This window comes from Miniopterus natalensis, chromosome 3, assembly GCF_054644295.1.
Source record: "Miniopterus natalensis isolate mMinNat1 chromosome 3, mMinNat1.hap1, whole genome shotgun sequence".
Lineage (NCBI taxonomy): Eukaryota > Metazoa > Chordata > Mammalia > Chiroptera > Miniopteridae > Miniopterus > Miniopterus natalensis.
The window spans coordinates 93,274,320-93,293,917 of NC_142083.1; the positions used below are offsets into that span (position 1 = coordinate 93,274,320).

The window sequence follows — 19,598 nt, forward strand, 5'->3', positions numbered from 1 at the left end:
TTATCCACTTATGTGTTGATGGACATTTGGGTTGTGTCCACCTTTTGGTGCTGCTATCAGTAATGCCACTATGAACATTCTTGTACAAATGCATTTTCATTTCTCTTGGGTATATACCAAGGAGTGCAATTGCTGGGTTGTGGGTTATATGGTAGCTCTTTTTTTTTTTTGAGAAACTGTCAGACTATTTGCCAAAGTGCCTGCATCATTTTATATTCCCAGCTGCAATGTATGAGCAATCCAATTTCTCTATATTCCCATTAACACTTATTATTTGTCTTTTTAATTTTAGCCATCCTAGTGGGTTCAAGTGAAATCTCATTGTGGCTTTGATTTGCATTTCCATAATGGCTGATGATGTTGAGCATCTTTTCATGTGCTTATTGGACATTTGTATTTCTTTTTTGGAGAAATGTTTATTCAGATCCATTGCCTGTTTTTAAACTGTGTGTTTGTGTGTTTTTTAATTGAGTTTTAAGAGTTCCTTATATAGTCTGGCTACAAGACCTTTATCAGATACATAACTTGCAAATATTTTCTCCCATTCTATGGGTTGTCTTTTCACTTTCTTGATGGTACCTTTGAAACACAGTAGTTTTTAATTTTGATGAAGTCCTTTTGACCTGTTTTTTTCTTTCATTGCTTATGCTTTTGGTTTCATATCTTAGAAACCATTGCCAAGGTTATGAAAATTTACTACTATATTTTTCTGTAAGAGTTTTATAGTTTAGTTCTTACATGTAGATCTTTGATTCGAGTTAAATTTGGTATATGATGTGGGAAAGGCATCCAACTTCATTCTTTTGCATGTGGATATATAGTTGTCCCAGCACCATTTATTGAAAGGATGATTTTTCCCCATTAAAGGGTCTTGGCATCCTTGTCAGAAATCTGTTGGCCTGCCCTGGCTGATGTGGCTAAGTGGTTAGAGCATTGGCCTGTGCACTGAAGGGTCACAGATTCTGATTCCTGGTCAAGGGCATGTACCTGGGTTGTGGTTCAATCCCCAGCCCCAGTTGGGGCACATGAGGGAGGCAACCAGTCATTGTGTCTCTCTCACATCGATGTTTCTCTCTCTCTCTCTCTCTCCTTCCCTCCCCCCTCCCTCTCTCTCTTTCCCCCTCTCTCTCTTTCCCTTTCCCCCTCCTTCCCCCTCCCTCTCCCTCACTCCTCTTTCCTCCCTTTCTTCCACTCTCTCTGAAAAGCAATAGAAAAAATATCCTCAGATGAGGATTAAAACAACAATAACAAAAACAAAAAATCAGTGGCCGTAGTAGATGAATGGGTTTATTTCTAGGCTGTTCTATTCATATATATGCCTCTACTTATGCCAGTACCATCCTGTCTTGATTACTATAGATTTTTGTAAGTTTGAAATCTAGACATGTGAGTCCTCCAACTTCGTTCTTTTTTGGAGATTGTTTTGGCTATTCTGGCTTCCTTGGATTTCCATATGAATTTTAGGATCAGCTTGTCAGTTTCTGCAAAGATGCCAGTTGGGATTTTGATAGGGATAACATTGAATAACTTAAAAAAATATATATATATCTTTATTGATTTCAGAGAGAGGAAGCGAGAGGGAGAGAGAGAGATAGAAACATCAATGATGAGAGAGTCATTGATCAGCTGCCTCCGACTGGGGATGGAGCCCCAAACTTGGGCATGTACCCTGACTGAGAATCGAACTGCGATCTCCTGGATCCTAGGTCGATGCTCAACCACTGAGCCGTGCCCAGCTGGGCAGAATAATTTTTAAAATTAAGTTTTTAAATTTGTTTGGTGTGTAGGGAGCAGTTAGACTTTAACTCAGTTATTTTCCAAATTGTTAACCAATTACTTCACTACAATGGTTTTTTTGGAGAAGCTTATATTTTTGTCAACTATAACTTTATAATGTGAAGTTGGCTGTTCTTGGACTATTCTTTCCATTAATTTATACTTCTGTGTTCCAGGACTGTGAGGTTAAAATTCTGTTTGGCTGTGGGATGCAGTCTCAAGCCAGTCTGTTCAAGCCCTAATTGAGTGCATTCCAGTGTGTCCAGTCTTTGTATCAGCTATGGGTGGGTGAGCAGGGCAAAGGGTTCTGAAACGGTAGACACTGTGGTCACAGGGTTTGAACTGACTTCCTTTGTGAACAAAGGTTGGCTGCAGATGTCATTTAAGCTGGGCAGTGTTGAGCAGGCTAACTGTCATTGGATTGGGTGGGGCTGGTGTTGGAGACTCAGGCAGTGCTAAGGGAGGAGGAGGGCAGATAGTGGGTACTGGGGTTTGTGGGAAAGCAGGACAGGGAGGGCTGGGATTTGAGCAGGGAAGGGACTTGGGAGAGGAGGGCAGCAGCCTGAGCCATGCAGCAGAATGTCAGATGGCCTGTCTGTGCTTGGCATTTGTGTTTCAACAATGTCAACACTTTAGTTCGTGCATTTAGGAAAAGTAAACTGCTTTGAGTCTTACCTCTTTTTCCTGTGTCCACCAGTATGACACCGTTCCTATTCAGTCCAGTGTGGTGTTATGTTCCTGCCCATCCCCATCAATGGTGAGGACCCAGACTGAGTCCGGAACGGCCCCTGTTGTTCCTAGCGGTGGTAGCAGGCAGGGCCCCACCATGGACAGCACTGCGGCCGAGTCCAGACCAAGTGCCAACTCTCTGCAACATGCTGTACAGCCACCACCACAGCCTCGGAAAAAACGACCTGAAGACTTCAAATTTGGGAAAATACTTGGTGAAGGCTCTTTTTCAACAGTAAGTACATGCTGCTCTTATGAGTGTGTTTTCCTTGGATAGACCTTCCAGGCTCAGAACTGGGAGGCTCAGATACTGGGGTGGTAGTCTTCCCTGGAGGAGGGTCTCAGGCCCCTGGGGGTTCCTCTCCTGTTCTCAAGGTGACTTGGGGCCACCGAGTAGATCACATGGCTAAATATCTAAGTCATGATTATGTAGATGAAAGCTTTAAAAGGCATCACTTGATCTTATTTTTTATTTTTTTTTAAAATGGCAGTTCATTTTATTCTAACCAGACATCAGCAGGTTGCTAACATTTCGTGTTTTTGTGTCACGTTGGCAAGGCTCTAGGAAGCTTTTCTGTTCCTTAGATTAAAAGTAAGTATTGGTATTAGTATCTCCTCAGAGTTTTAGGGAAAACATTTAAAAACCTTTTTTTGTTGTTATATTTTTAAAAATACATAAAACATTACATTCTTGACACTTGCTAGAGTTACAGCCCAAGACCTGCTGGCCTCTAGATTATGTGTCCTCAGTTTTATAAACAGATATTATATGACACTGTTAGATCACACTCAGGGCAACTCTTTGCTCCTGGAGTAAATTGTCTGTCCTGTGGCATTTTTCCTTTTACAGCAAAGAAATGAAGGTTCAAACCAGCCCCTTTGTTGAGGTGGCAGTCCCATTTGGCTATGGAGGTGCTGGGGGCTTGCTGCGGGCTTGGTGGAGGCCTGAGTACCTGCTCCCCAGCTGGGGTGCACAGCATGAATCTGTGCCTTCATAAAAAGACAGCTCCCTGCCACCATGGTCTCCAAGCTGGGCCCTGCGTGCATTGTGGACATAGCAGGGTGGCACTGGAGGCCCCTAATGCTGCAGGGTTTCTGAACAATGAATTTTCCTTGCCTGGCCTTTGTGAAGAAACCTTATGTGAAATTTGTTTTCCTTTTCTCTTTTTTTATTTATAAAATATTTCAAAATATAAAGAACGTGAAATATTATAGCTCACTCACGTATTCAGTGTTTTAATTAATGTTAATTTTTACTACCCTTACATTTTTAATTTAGATTTTTTAATTGGCAATTTTTGTTTAAATTATGAAAGAATTGTGTCCTTAGAATAAAAACCTTCAACTGTGAGGATAGTCCCTGCTCCTTTTGGTACTTACAGATCCTTTCAGGAGGAAGGAACTATTTTGAAGACAACCTTTGTTCTTACAATTGCCCATTAAAAAGAAGAGTTCTCTCCTTTCTCAACTTTACTTCATTGAGCATTTATTCTGACTGAAAAAGGAGGACTTATTTGTGAAATTCCTCCATCTCTGGCTTCCTTCCAGTGGCTAATCATGGTGTTCAGATTAGTTCTGTCATCAGCCTGAGTGGTGCAGAGGGATGTGTCTATCTTGTGTTCTGTGGAAGAGGGTTACTCCCTGCCCTCTGCCCATAGGGAAACCTGTATGTGAAATGCTGAATTCACACAACAGAAAGGTGACATAACTATCTCCTTCAGAAAGATTTTCATTAAATATTAGTACTCTTTAACAGTTCTTTTTACTTACATAGCTAGTACGTGCTCCTATGAAATTTAATATTGCATAAATGCATAATCAGCTCACTGCCCCATCTCTCCCCAGTACCTGAGAACAGTTCACACAGGTACATTCCTCTGTAAAGATCTTTGAGATCTTTCCACTTGAGTATGTACAATCCAACCTCATCCTTAATGACTGTAGGACATTTCACACAGTACTTTTCCAGGATTGCTTCTAATAAGCCTGGTAAAGAATTCTGTACCGGCATATAACTCACATTCAGGGGCTGGATGAACCTGGTTGTGGCCTCCTGCGGTCTTCTCAGACTGCCTAGGGATATCCCAGGAGTTGGGCAGGTTTTCATCTATTCTCTGGTCCTACTCTCATCTTCCCCCTGCAGGTGTCTTAGGAGAGACATTTGTACCAGCTGGCAGTGGTCGGGGCCACCCAGCACGTTGTCACACACTGGGCTCATCAGGCATTTGGAAGTTGGTGCTTAGGTTGTGCCCAGGGTTTCCTTGTGTAGAAAGGCCTTTCCCATATTGTGTGATGCGCCATTGGCGCTCTGTTCCCCAAATAGAGTTTGAGCACCAGACTCGGGTGTACCACAGAGAGGACACAGCCAGGAGTGTGACTGTGGTCTTTGATGAGGGAGCAGGACTCCCAGGAGGTGCTATCCGCAGGCTACTTGTGATTTCATCTCCTGTGCCCTTGATTACAGGAATGGTATTTATGGTATCTGAGAGCAGCATGAAATGAGATGTTTGGTAACAATTATTTGAAAAAGCCCAAACATGGTGTGGCTTTTACAGTGAACATATACTGAGGACATATTCTTAAAGTTATTTTTTGAAGACATTCCCAGTACCCACTTGTGGAGGTTTCAATTGCTGCTGCTTCCTGATTTTTGGGAGTGTGATGCTGGTCTAGATGTTCCTACCCGTATACTTGACTACACAGTGGGGACTATTGGCAGCTGATGAAAAACCTCCTGGAAATAGTGGAGAGATATATGTGTTTGCTGTTAACTCTTGGAATGCATTAACTTGGTCATTGACATTCATCTATATTTGATAGCACAGGACCAAAAATATTTAAATGTAATTTCAAATATTTAAATGTAATTTTACAGTGGGTGTGGGGTAGCCTGCATGATTGGTTTCGGGGTTACTTGTGAGACTCAGTGCCCTGGTTACATTTAGTGTATTTTCTCTTCTCTTCCCCCATTTCTTCCCAAACCAGGTTGTCCTGGCCCGAGAACTGGCAACCTCAAGAGAATATGCTAGTAAGTACTAACTCCAGCAAGCTTTGTCTGGGATGCAGGGACAGCACACCTTTGGGCACACGGCCACCTGGCACTGCCCAGCACTTGGGGATTTCTGTGCTGATTTTAGGGGATAGGACACTGTTGTTGTTCTGTCTTACAGACCATGAAGCTGGTAGCTGCATTTGTACCAAAATTTTGAACTTTATGAGTTGTGTCTTTAGTGTTTTCTTACTGTTTCAAATTGTGGTAACTCGCTTTTCTCTTACCTTAAGTTAAAATTCTAGAGAAACGTCACATTATCAAAGAGAACAAGGTCCCGTATGTAACCAGAGAGAGAGACGTGATGTCGCGCCTGGATCACCCCTTCTTTGTTAAACTTTACTTCACGTTTCAGGATGATGAAAAGCTGTGTATCCTTTGAACAGTCAAAGCGTTCTAAAATCCCACAGTGACCCCTTATTATTTTGGCATCATGACACCTTTGTTGTTTTTGCTAGTGGCCCCTTCTCCCGGAAAGGAAAAGGGCTGTGTATTCTGAATACAAAGGAATTCACAGCATGGCTGTGGCCCACTGGGATTACTTCAAGGGAGATCATCACAAACAGTTTTTAGGTTTTTTATTAATAAGCATTATATCTATAGGATTGTTATTATTTAAACCCGTGGTTGCTGTACACTTATTCAGAGGCTTCCCTCATTCCTCTAACCAATGTTCTTGGAATATCTATCTATCAAAGCAGGGAAGTGAGAGAGGAAAAATGGTCTTGGGCACCTGGGGCTCCTAGAAGGTGGGCACCTATCTGACCTCTTTGGCTCAGGTGTTCAGGGTTTGGTTGGAAGGGACATTTTTACCAGTCTCAGCCCCCAGGTGAGAAGTCCAGGGAGTGACCCATAAGAGCCCAATCTCCCTATACATAGATGCTGTCCCTTCCCTGGGGTCTCCAGCCTCCTTCCTCCTGTTCTCTATGGAACTTGCTCTCAGTGCCTGTTTTTATCTCTGATATCCCAGTGCCTCTGGCTCTCCACGGATGTGCGGCTGCAGCTCCATCAGAGACGTCATACTGTTGATTTTTTGCTTTATTTGAGGGCATCTTACGTTCCCTGACTTCTCCTCTTAACTCTTTGACCTTTACTTAGGGATCAGGAAGGCAAGGCACCATGGCAATCAGGGTGGGCCACACATCTTGTGTCATGCAGCTTATCTCTGGATCTTCCCATCATGCAGCCAGACTGGCCAGTTTCTCCTCACTCCTCAGTTCCTTTACTGCAGTTGTTCTTCCAAACCAAGAATTCCCTGAGCCTGTTTGCCCAGTGACTCTCTTCTCAATCCCAGCAGATGCTCTTGGTTTCTACTCAGCTGAGAGAGGTTGGACTGTCAAATGGAGTTGGTTCAGAGTTTGTTCAGGTTTAAACCTCAGTTTTTGCATCTGTTCTTTTCCTCCTGTCTTCAAGGTCTCCAGAGCCCCTTCCCCTCACCACAGCAGTTGGAGAGTTGGTCCAGTGTCTGAGAGTTTGCCTCCCCCACCTTCCATGCCCACCAGTTCAGACTCCCTTTCCCTGTCCTCCTCTCTATACACAAATTCTTCTGGGTTAAAACTTTGTTCAGTCCTATTCCCCCCTTAACACTATTTTCTGGCTTCATCAGCTGTCAGTTGAATATGTTCTGTTTATTGAGAAGTCTTTGGTGAATGCTGGGTGATGGGAATGTGCTGGTAAATAAGATGAGGGCACTGTCTTAAGTTTCCATTCAGGAGTTAAGTAACACAGGTGATCAGTACCTGAAAGACCAAGAGTCGTAAAGCCAGGTAATTTTAGCTCGGTGGTCTGAGTTGACAGTGTCAGGTGGAGACCTGGACAGAGCGAGGATAGGAGCACGTATATGTGGGTGGAGTGAAAGGCTGGGCGAGGGTCAGCTCTTCGAGCTTCAGAGACCTGGTGAGAATTTTGGATTTTCTTCTAAGTCTGTCAGGGAGCCCAGAAAGGTCTCCAGCAAGGCAACCGTTCACTCTGGCTGCTGCTTTAGGGAAGGTTCCTTTTTTTAAAATACATATTTTTGTTGATTTCAGAGAGAAGAAGGGAGAGGGAAAGAGGGATAGAAACATCAATGATGAGAGGAAATCATTGATCAGCTGCCTCCTGCACGCTCCCTACTGGGAATTGAGCCCACAACCTGGGCATGTGCCCTGACCAGCAATCGAACCGTGACCGCCTGGTTCATGGGGGTGATGTTCAACCACTGAGCAACACTGGCTGGGCTCAGTGAAGGTTCCTATAAGTGAACGGGTGAGGGAGAATGGAGTCAAGGTGGCTCTAAGGGGTAGACCTCAGAATCTGGGTGCGCAATGATGCTGTAATTGAGCCGGAAGAGACTGGAGAGAGGCCAGGCCAAAAGTGGATGTTGAGTTGGCATTTGACATGTAGTTGGTAGCTGCTGGAGGGCCAAGTGGGCTGCTGGGTGGCTGCCAGCAGAGCTCAGGGAGGGGCCAGGACTGCCTTAGCAAGCTGGCCAGCCACTGAAGGGCACTTAGCAAGGGGAAAAGGTCCAAGGCCTGAATCTGAGTCACCTCCACACACAGAGATTGGCACTTGGAACAGGCTCTTCTAGAAGACTGGGGGGGGCGGTGGGCAGGATAGGTTGTTGTTCATGAGTTGAGAGGACAGGGACCCAGGGGCCACAGGACCAAATGGTTTTTGAAGAAGGGTGCTGCAGCCTGGGTAGATGCTGCCGAGTGGTCAAGTGTGTGGGATGTGGGCCTGACCTATGGATTGGTCCTTGTGCAAGTTGTTGTTGACAGTGGCAATTTGGAAGTGAGAGGGTTTGAGAGAGTTGAGGAAGTGCAGACAACGCACAGGGCAGGTTCTTTCTTCCTAGTGGATTCGCTGTAAAGGGGAGCAGTAAAGTGATCTAGTAACCAGGGGTATGTGGAGTGGGTAGGGGGTACCTTGTTGGTGTTTTTAGGTGTTATAGAATGTTTGTCTTTTCACCTGGCTCCAGCATCACTCTTTGTCCCTACCTCTCTGCTGTCATGCCATACAACAGCCATTAGTGGCCTCCTGAGGACATTGAAGGGTCTTCATATCTGTTCTGTTTCTCACCTCTGAGACCGCCTTGATCCCTCGCTCCTTATGCTTCCTGGGACCCATGTTACTGTGCTTCTCCTGGAGCCTGTGGGGATCTCTGCTGCCAGAGTTTCTGGAGGCTTGGGCCTGGGCTTTCTGTAGGGCCCATGGGACAGTGGGTCTTGCTGGTTGGGGGCTCCAACAGATCACACACACTTGGCTTTATCTTTTCCCAAAGTCATGTGAGGTGGGATCAGGTGGCTCAGAGTCTAGATGAGTGAGATTGCTATCTAATTTCAAATAGGATTGGCCAGAGCAGTGCAGGTGGAGGGGACTCTAGGTATTTTTCCAGCAGTTAATGTTGCTCTTCAATTTTAAGGCAGATTCCTGTGCCTGTGAAGGCTGTGAGGGCTCACTTTATCTCTGACAGGAGTGAAACCAGGGACTTCTGCCCCATGTTGAAATCCTTAGTGGCATACATTATATTAAGAGAAAGAAAAGGAAACTCAGTGCCCAGTATGCACACCACACTCCCGTTAGCTTTAATTTACACATTGAGGAGACATTGGAGCAACTGCAGAGGCAAACTCCCCTCAGGACAGGTGAGGCAGAGCCTGAGGACACTCCTGTGGCAGCCTGGAAACCAGGGCTCTGGAGGGGAGATGAGCTCTCCAAGACTGTTGAGTGCAAGTCCACCTTTCCTCCCAGGCTACAGTGTTGGGCTGAGCACTGGAGCCATGAAGGCAGCAAGGATGCCTTTCCCTCCTACAGAGATGATGGGGGGTTTCAGAGGCTGTTACTTGGTTAGCCTGTATTCTCCTCCCACCCCTCACCTGCTCATCTTTGTGTGTCCCTTCTTGCAGCTTGGGGATAGGAGCAGTGCACCCAGGCCTCAGGAGCCTGGGCTCTAATCTTGTCCCTCCTTGGCTTTGTGACCTTGAGTTAGTTGAGTTGCTTAACCTCTCTAGGCCAGATTCCTCTGCAGAATGCAGGCCTGGGCTCACCCATTCATCCTGTACCCATTCCATGAACTTGAACAGACTCTTCCTCAGTGCCCTGGGGCATTGGCTTTGCCGAGGGAAGTAGGATGGAAAATGGACCAGTGAGGTCTGAAAAAGTGCTTCTGGAGAATGAAAAATGTATGGAGGGAATATGGGATTGGAGCTGTGGGCCTCAACATGCCATGTTCAAAACCTGTCAATCACCTTAGCTTTACAGCCAAGCATAGACCTAGAATTGTCTCTCACATAGGAAACAGGAACTCAGAAAATGGTCAGATAAGGAGCAGAACCCATGAAGCAGGAAGAGGTGCTGTGCCTGTGGCTGTGGCCGAGCCTCTGTGAGCTGTAGGCTCCTAGGAGACGGCATTTCTAGCTGGTGAAGCTCCTTGGCCAGTCTAGGTGGGGCCACTTGCCCAGGCAGCTCAGAAGTCTTGCTTGGGGCTGGGTGGGCAAGAGTCTGTAGCCTTCCCTGTGGAGGGAGCAGAGCAGGACAAGGAGGGAAGGGGGCCTGGCCGAGACTTTTTGCATTCCTTAGAAGTAAGGTTTGTTTTTTGCCTCAGGTTCCTGTTAAATGGCCTAGTTGGAAGGGCTTGGATGGCCACAGGTGGGGCTGGATACAGGGCAGGTTTGGGCAGCCTTGGTGGCTGGTCCCTTCCTCCTGGGCTTCCTCTTGCTGTACTGCAGCTTCAGGCTCCTTCCTTGGTGGGAGGTGGCAGTGCCTTGGCAAACAGAAGAAAGCCAGAACACCCTAGCTGCCAGGGAGCTGTGAAGTACCTATAGATTTCCATTAATAGGTACAGATATTTGGTGCTTCTAGGAGGAAGCAGTTTTATGGGACCAATTTACTTTTGCAATCATTAGTCCTCTTTGGAAAATGGAGAATAGATGTAAAACAGATCACACTGTAGTGGTATCCAAAGGAAAGATGACTGTGTTCCTTGAGCCTCTTCCAAGTGGGTGCCCAATAAATAGATTGACTCAAAGAAGTTAATAAAATATCATTTATCTTACAAAACTTGTCACGTTACACTCGGAAAGGAGCATTCATTTGAGAAACCTTTACATGAATTGACAGCACAGCATGTGGAATATAGCTAGTGGTCAGTAAATGTGTACACGTTGTGCAGGTGTGGAAACTGGATTATGATGAAGGACACCCCCCCCCCACATATACACGCCTCGACTGAAGCCTGCAAAGAGGCATTTGACTGCCACCTCTAGCAGCTTCCCTTCACTGGGGCCACATGTGCCTTCTGGGGCCTCGCTCTGGAGCTGGGGTCTGGGATTCCCATCGGCCATGGGCCTGACCATGACAGAGTCTGACTCGAAGAGGGGCAGCAGTCTTGGGCCACAGGTACCTTCAGTTTTCATTAATTTAAAAGAATTCCTGTTGGGTTGTTAAGGTTAGTTTTTTAAAAATGACTTTTGCATTCTTCCTTAACTATGTAATATTTAGATTTTGGCCTTAGTTATGCCAAAAATGGAGAACTACTTAAATATATTCGCAAAATTGGTTCATTCGATGAGACGTGCACCCGATTTTACACAGCTGAGATGGTGTCTGCTCTAGAGTACTTGCATGGCAGGGGCATCATTCACAGGTACCAAGCTGAGGATTGGGGCTCTGCTCACAAGGTCAGGGGCAGCTCTGGTATTTAATGGAGGGTGGGATGCCTCATGTGAGAACTAAGAAGAGTTCACATCACCCTGACATTGAGAGCCTCACAGATCTTCAACTGTAAAGTGAAATCATTCATGTCTTTTTTTGCCAGGCTAACAGTTTTCTTACCTATCTTGACTGCTGCTTTTATTTTGTCACTTGTGGCTTTTGTGTGTACTTTTTTCTGGTCTTGTTTTCCATGACTTTAAAATTTATTTATTTTATTTTATTTTATTTTAGAGAGAGAGGAAGGGAGAAAGAGAGAAACATCAATTTGTTGTTCCACTTATTTATGCATTCATTGGTTGCTTCTTGTATGTGCTCTGACCAGGGATCACACCCACAGCCTTTAGCATATCGGGACGAAGCTCTAACCAACTGAGCTACCTGGTCAGAGCTTTTTTTACTGATTTTTAAAAATTGACATACATCACTGCATAAATTAAGTTGTACAGCATGATGGTTTGATTTACGTATATTGTGAAATGATTACAACAATAGGTTTAAAAGCTATTTTATGGGTTAAAAAACGATAGATTATACTTCAATAAAAAGTTTACTAAAAGTAATAGAAAGGATGTAATTTGAATGTTTTCATTGTATGCAATTAATATTTGTTTAGTGTGAACTTTAGACTTACATTTTTTGATTGTTAGTCTGTAAAGATTATAAGTATTAACCAGTTCATTTTGTTTTCCACAAAATTTAGATATGTAATGTTGCTGTTTTAAATATTTATGTCAAATATAAAAAATATGCTTTCACAGGGACCTGAAACCAGAAAACATTTTGTTAAATGAAGATATGCACATCCAGATCACAGATTTTGGAACAGCAAAAGTATTATCCCCAGAGAGTAAACAAGGTGTGTGAGTGCTTTATTTCCAGCTGGTCCTGCTTAGTGTTTAGCTCATAAACAGCCTCTTAGCAATGTGGTTAGTTGCATTGGGTTCATGTAGTGACAGATGTTTGTAATATCTTTGTTACTATAAAATAGGTGCTTGAGTTTTCACTGGAGAAGCTGTGTGGCTGGTCTAGTGGGTGGAGGGAGGGGCTTCCTGGGCTGCCTGTGGTTGGTCTGCCCTGCCTTGAGTGGGGGTGCTGGGTCACCAGGTGCTCTCTGCATATTGTTGTCACAGGTCCGTTTGAATACCCTTGAGTGCCCTGTGGCTCACCCTTTCTAGTCTTAGAAGGTGCTAGGGTGCCACATTTGTTCCTGATCTCCCATGCAAGGGTGTGGGGTCAATGTGGTCAGCTCTCAGCTCTTCCTGTTGGTACTGCAGTTTGTAACTGGGGGTTGGGGGGGCACTACCCCTCTATCCCTGTGCCCGCCAGCTTTCTGTCTTTGTCCCCATCTCCTATGTGCAGCTGCCAGTGGTGGCCCAGGCACACCCATTATAGTGAGGTTCTACAGAATCACAGAATGGGTTGATTTTTGCTTGCTGGTCAAGTACATATTTCTTATTGCAAATCATCCTAATCACTGTTCCCCTAGGGTGATTCCTAGTATTGGATTGTATATTGTGACAGTTCTGTCATCCTAGGAGGAGTTGCTAACTTGGGCCAGAAGAGTGTTCTGGGTGTCTTAGCCAGAGGGCACCTTGGCAGGGGCTCTCACTGCTCTTCAGGTGTTTGTTGGATGGAAATCAAACTCTGGAAGTGTAAAGAATTACATTTTTACTTGTGAAAATTGTTGTCAAGTGTTGGTGCAGAGAGAAGATAAAGCCCTTTATGGTAAGGTTTGGGGGAAGCTGTACAAGTTAATAAGTGACCTTGAAAATGAACTTTAGGTCTTGGGACAGTTGGGACTGTCAGAGCCACCCTGACCCAACAAGCTGTCTCAGGGACCTCCATATAGTACACATATCTCTGTCATGAGAGGAGGACCTTGATGAAAAGCCCTTGGGCTAACAGATATGCTGGCCTGAGCACAGGGTTTGTTGGCAGAGGAAAGATTCCAACTAAAGCATCCACTTCGCTACAGCTGCTCTTGTGGAAAAGGAAAACTATGAGGACTGCATAGCAGTGGGGGAGGACTTGGCTTTTCAGAAAACCCTCTAGCTTAGCTGGGCTGGCCACCTCTGTTTTGGGCTTGAATTGCAGCTGGGTTAACAGCATGTTGGGCAGCCCCTGGGCTGACTCCTGGGGTCCGCTCATCCCAGCCAAGTGTGGACAGAGACAAAAACCTGTGCTGCTGGGAGGCACCTGGTGAGCCTTGGTGGGCCTGCATGGGCTTCCTTCTGTAGGGTCCCTTATCTTTCCTTTCTGGGTGTTTTTCTAACCCCATGTTTTCAAACAGAGGGTTCTTGTGAAGATTCCAGTTAAGATTCAGTTAGTGCTTTTTAATCTCTGCACAAACACTCAGTCACCAAAACAGTGTCTTAGATTTGGGAACTTACCTGAGAATCCTAAAGCACCACCCTTTTGGGGCTGAAGCACAACTTGGAATCATAAAATATGTTCTTATTTCTCAACAAGTCTTAGTCCTGGCCTCACTTGCCTGCTTTTGGAGCTCCTTTTCCTCCTTCCCACAGAGAGTTGTCAGAGGATGGGTGGCCTCCCACCTGGAGATGCACAAAGCCAGGCACTTGGGAGATGCCCCAAAACCTTGATCTACTTGGCCTATGCCTGTTGCATAGTAACATTTTATTGGCCAGTAATCATGTTTTTATGGACATGCTTTATAACTTATAACCATAGCATTGTTCATGACAGAGGTGAACCCAACAGGAATTGCTGTGTCCCCAAATGTTCTTGTTAGGCTGTTCATCACCTCATGTGTGACTTCTGCCGTGGGGCCCCTCAGTCAGCCTTGGAAGCTGCCTACCTCAGGATCTGCTCTGTTCTCTATTCCTTCATGTAGATTTCCTTCAGAATCTGATATTTGGCATAGGCTAGTCTTCTTGCCCTGCAGCCATTGAAAAAATACAAGAATTTAAATGTATTGGTGAAATAAACTTGCTTTTTCTTTCTTTCTGAAAGCAGGAGGCTAAAAGTCCTTATGTTGTAAACGAGGGAGAATTGCTTGTATATATAGATGAGTTGACTTTTTTTTTCCTTCCTAGAGGAAAAGGGAAAAACATATTTAATTATGTGAATGTTTCATTTTAGTGAATTACTCTCATTTTCCGTTTGAAGTACTTCAGAATTTATTTCTGTATTAACTTTTTAAAAGAACTTTTTTGCGGAGAGTGTTTCCCAAAAGCATGTTAGAGCTTCCAGAAGGAAAGTGGTGGGAGCTCAGTTCTTCAGCTGTTCAATAAGCATGTTCTCCTTCCTCCTAGCAAGAGGCAGGTTGTCTATCTTCACAGACCTTTGTCTCAGTGGGTTGCTCCTGGAAGGGGGTGAGCCCTGCATCTCTCTCTCACTGCTCTCTGTTGGGTCAGAGTGGCCTCCATGTCTGTAATGGGCAGGGGTGGGAGACAACAGGGGCTATTGTGAGGGCATGTGGGATAGATGAGCATTTTTCAGCTCAGAGGACTTGTGACTTCTGACCTTGCACAAGGGTCTCACAGACATATCTGGGTGAGGACAGCTTAATCATGTGGAGTAAACCCCTTGTCTATGGCTGTGTCCCTGGTCTTTGCCCCCTTTGCAAAGGCTTGAGTTGCTTGGGGGCCCCGGAGGTTCAGATTTGGGGTTTGTGTCTGGAAACCTGTATCCTGAGCTGTGTAGGCTTTTCTGGTACACAGCCAGGTGTGGAGGCTTCACTTACCAAACTGGAGGGATGGGTCTGCCGGTGGGGGGTGGGGGACGGATGGAGAGGGAAGGCTTCAGAGCCGAAATCATTCTCTCAGTCCAGCTGCACCTTCTCTGCACTGCCCGTCTGTGGACAGTCAAAGGTCTCACATTTGAGTTTAGCTAATTTGTCTCTTAATTTCTTTTAATCTGTGTCTCTACCCCCCCCCCCAATCTTTATTTTTTTCCCTTGCAGTCTGTTGAAACCAGGTCATTTGTCTTATAGAATTCCCTGATTGCATCTCTGTGGAGTCATGTAACATGCTCCTCTCCTCTCTGTATATCCTTTAAATTGGCAGTTGGAGCTGGCCACTTGGATCATTCAGGTTCAATCCTCTCACACCAAAGTCTGGTGGTGGTGCCTTCTTTATTAGGAAGCATTTGACATCCATTCATCTCTCCCTCTGTGATGCCAGCAGCTCTTTAAAGCTATAGTGGCTTAGATCCACTAATTCAGTAGAGAATACAGAATTATTATAGTCTAATTCTTTCATTTATGAGATGGAATTCTTTAAAGAGAAACTTCCCCATAGTTATTATTTGCTTAACTAGTAGTATTGATTGTGGAGGAAAAACAGGATAAATGCTTGCTTTTTCCCCTTTATTTGCCACTTTTGAAAACCATGAATTGGTTCATCATCATCCTCCAGTGATGACCAAATTATCAAAAACATTATTACCCCTTCCTCATACTATACACAAAAGTTAACTCAGATGTTTACTTGGGTAGATCGGAGATCTGAATCTAGAATCTAAACTATTAACACTCTTGGAAGAAAGCATAGGAGTAAATCTTCATGACCTTGGGTGAGGAAATGGTTTCTTAGATACAATACCAAAGGTATAAGCAATAGAAGAAAAAAAATAGATAAATTAGACCACATCAAGTTAAAAAACTTTAAAATATATATATGTGTATATATATATATATGTGTGTGTGTGTGTGTGTATATATATATCTATCTATATTGATTTCAGAGAAAGGAAGGGAGAAGGAGAGAGAGAGTTGAAACATCAATGATGAGAGAGTCATTGATCGGCTGCCTCCTGCACCCCCCCCCCCCGACTGGGGATGGAGCCCACAACCTGGGCATGTGCCCTGACTGGGAATCAAACCACAATCTCCTGGATCCTAGGTCGATGCTCAACTGCTGAGCCACGCCTGGCAGGGCAAGTTAAAAAACTTTTGTGCCATGATACCTTTAAGTAAAAAACACAAGACATTTCTTCAGAAAAGATAAACAAATGGCCAATAAACTCGTGAAAAGGTGCTCAATGTCATTAGAGAAATGCAAATCAAAACCACTGTGAGGTACCACTTCATACCCACTAGTATGGCTATGATAAAAAAGATAAGTATTAGGAAGGATGTGGAGAAATGAAACCCTCATACTCTGCAGGTGGGCATTTTCAAATGATGCAATCACTTTGGAAAACAGTCTGGCAGTTGCTCAAAGGTTAAACATAGTTACCTTATAACTGAGCAGTTCTATATCTGGGTATGCATCCAAGAGAACTGAAAACATGTTCACATAAAAAACTGTATAGAAATGTTCATAGCAGCTTTATTCCTTACAGCCAAAAAGTGGAAACAACTCTCAAGTGTCCATCAACTGATGAATGGATAAAGTTTATCGATAAAATGGAATATTATTCAGCAGTGAAAAGGAATGAAGTTCTGATACATGCTACAATCTGGATGACGTTGAAAACACTGTGCTTGGTGAAAGCCAGCTGGGATTTAGGTTGTGATTGTGTTGAATGTATAGATCAGTTTGGGGAGTGCAGGTGCCCCTCAAGTTTTGATGGGGTTATATCGCAGTAAACCCATTTTATGTTGTAAATATTGGAAGTAGAAAATACATTTAATATACCTAACCTACCAAACATTATAGCTTAACCTAGCCAACTTTAAATGTGCTCAGAACACAATATCCAAAAATGCTGGCATCACACTACACTGTAGTACAGTATCGATTGTTTACCTTTGTGACTGCGTGCCTGATTGAGAGCTATGGCTCACTGCTCGTTGTCCCACGTATTGCTTGTCTGGGAAAATATCAAAATTCAAAATACGGTTTTGTGCCATTGTGAAGTTAAAATATCATAAGTCAAACCATCGTAATTCAGGGGGCTGACTGTATTGCCATCTTAATAATATTAGGTCTTCTGATCCTTCAACATGGGAAGTTTTTGTATTTACTTAGATCTTTCATAATTTCTTTCAAAAACCTTGTGTAGTTTTCAGTGTATAAGCTTTGCACTTTTGTTAAATTTATTCCTAAATATTTTATTTTTGAGGCTATTATAAATGGAATTGGTTTTTTACTTTCATTTTCAGATTGTTCATTGCAAGTGTATAGAAATACAGTTGAGCCTGGCTGGAATGGTTCAGTTGGTTGAACATCCTGTGCACTGAAAGGTTGCGGATTTGATTCCCGGTCAGGGCACCAAACTGGGTTGCAAGTTCAGTCCCCAGTTGGGACACATATGAAAGGCAACCGATGTTTCTCTTCTCAACATCCGCGTTTCTCTCTTTCTAAGCATGTCCTTGGGTGAGGATTAAAATAAAGAAATACAGTTGATGTTTGTATACAAGATCATGTCATCTGTGATTAGAGATAGTTTACTTCTTCCTTTCTAATCTGGATTCCTTTTATTTCATTTTCTTGCCTAATTGTCCTGGTAGAACCTGCACTACAATGTTGAATAGAAATGGCAAGAGCAGCATCCTTGTCTTGTTCCTGACCTTAGGGGAAAAGCTTGCTTTTTTTAAAAAAAATATGTTTTTACTGGTTTTAGAGAGAGGAATAGAGAGGAAGAGATAGGAACATCAATGAGAGAGAAACATTGATCAGCTGCCTCCTGCACACGTCCCCACTGGAGATCGAACCTGAAACCCAGGCATGTGCCTTGACCAGGAATTGAACTGGCGACCTCTTGGTGTATAGTTCAACGCTCAACCAACTGAGCCATACCAGCTGGGCAAAGGAAAAGCTTTCAATCTTGCACTATGAGTAACAAGTTAGTACTGGCTTTTTCATAGATGCCTTTATCAAGTTGAGGTTCCCTTCTGTTCCTATTTTATGCATTTTTATCATGAAGGGATGTTGAATTTTTGTTAGACACGTTTTCTGCATCTATTGAGGTGATCATGTGGCTTTGTCCTTTATTCTAATGATACAATGTACTACATTGATTAATTTCTATATGTTTAATCACCCTTGCATTCTTGGGATAAATGTCACTGCAGACTTCTTTTATATATATATTTAATTGATTTTTAGAGAGAGAGTAAGGGGGGGGAGAGACATCGATGCAAAAGGGAAACATTGATCAGCTCCTTCTTACACGCCCCCTAGGGGATTGATCCCCCTAGGGGATCAAGCCTGAAACCTGGGCAAGTGCCCTGACCAGGAATCGAACTGGCAACCTTTCAGCACATGGGGCAACGCTCGGCCAACTGAGCCACACCAGCCAGGGCCAGATTCCTTTTTCTTGTCTTCTAAGAGGTGACTATATTCCATTTTCTTGTCTTCTGTCCAAGAGGTGACTATATTTTGTGAATGTATGCCGTGCTTCATGTGTGGGTTTATGGGTATGACACTAGCAGTCTGCACTTTTGGCTTGAAGAGAGTATGGGTGTCCCCTGACCTCAGAAACACTTCAGGTACTTCCTTCCCCACTGGCACCTCAGAGTCTGACTTACAGGTCTGTGGTGGCCAGAGTATTCCATCGCGCAGGATGCTTATCACTTTCTTTGAACCACTTTGAGGGTAGAGACAACAACCCAGGCCTATACCCTTCTCCTTTCCCTAACCACGTGTCTTGCAGGTGAGAGGGTCAGTGGCATTGAGGAAGCCTTGTTTACCAACTGTGGGTTCTGGGCCTGGTTTTCCAGTAGCTGGAGAAGTTTGACCTTTGGCTTATCTCTGAGCTTCCAGGGGGAGGTGACTAGGTTACCTCTATGGTTTTCTAATGCTCTCTCTGGGGCTTTTACCCTAGTGTCACAGGTAGAAGCCAGCCAGCCATGAGCCTGGAGAGGAGAAAATTACTGATTTTCATTAACCTTTCAGTAAAATCAAACATTTCCTTCAATCATGAAAGTAAGCAACAAATGTCTGTGCTGGTTACACAGTACCAGCCTGGAAGGTTATGGGAGGCAGGTTGCTGTGAGTGGAATGTGCAGCCAGTCTCCTTAGGGAACCGATTTGCTCTCAGATGGGGGGTGGCTCTCACACTGAAATCCTTGATCCTTCATCCTCTGAGGGTCATGAGGAAAGGTCGAGAGCAGCTGTGTGGTTTCCACTGCTAGAGGACCCCCCTTGAAGGATGCCTCAGGAGTAGTGTGGTGGGGCAGGCAGCTCATGCCCATGGTTTTCTGTCAGGGATGCATGACCATTGATGAGATCCCCAAGGTCCTTAGGGGCCACTGAGGTGATATGGGTGTCAGTGCCTCCTCTCTCTCGTGATAGGCAGTTCCAGAGGGTCCTTTTGCCACCCAACCCAGGTCTGCAATTGATCTTTGTGAACCTTGAGTCACATAGTCCACTACTAGAGGCAGTGGGATGTAGTAGAGGGTCCCCAGCCAGGACACATGAGTCACTTCATTCCCTTTATAGCC

At 44.3% G+C, this 19,598-nt stretch overlaps 1 protein-coding gene across 1 annotated transcript in view; it reads left to right on the plus strand.

The window, feature by feature from the left end:
* Positions 1-19,598, plus strand: part of PDPK1 (3-phosphoinositide dependent protein kinase 1) — an 80,689-nt gene that overhangs the window by 26,407 nt on the left and 34,684 nt on the right. Inside the window, exons 2-6 of the mRNA XM_087815702.1 lie at positions 2,474-2,740; positions 5,491-5,533; positions 5,788-5,925; positions 11,033-11,177; positions 12,004-12,101. Of these exons, the coding sequence (XP_087671828.1) occupies positions 2,474-2,740; positions 5,491-5,533; positions 5,788-5,925; positions 11,033-11,177; positions 12,004-12,101 (691 nt within the window). The remainder of the gene's footprint in view (positions 1-2,473; positions 2,741-5,490; positions 5,534-5,787; positions 5,926-11,032; positions 11,178-12,003; positions 12,102-19,598) is intronic.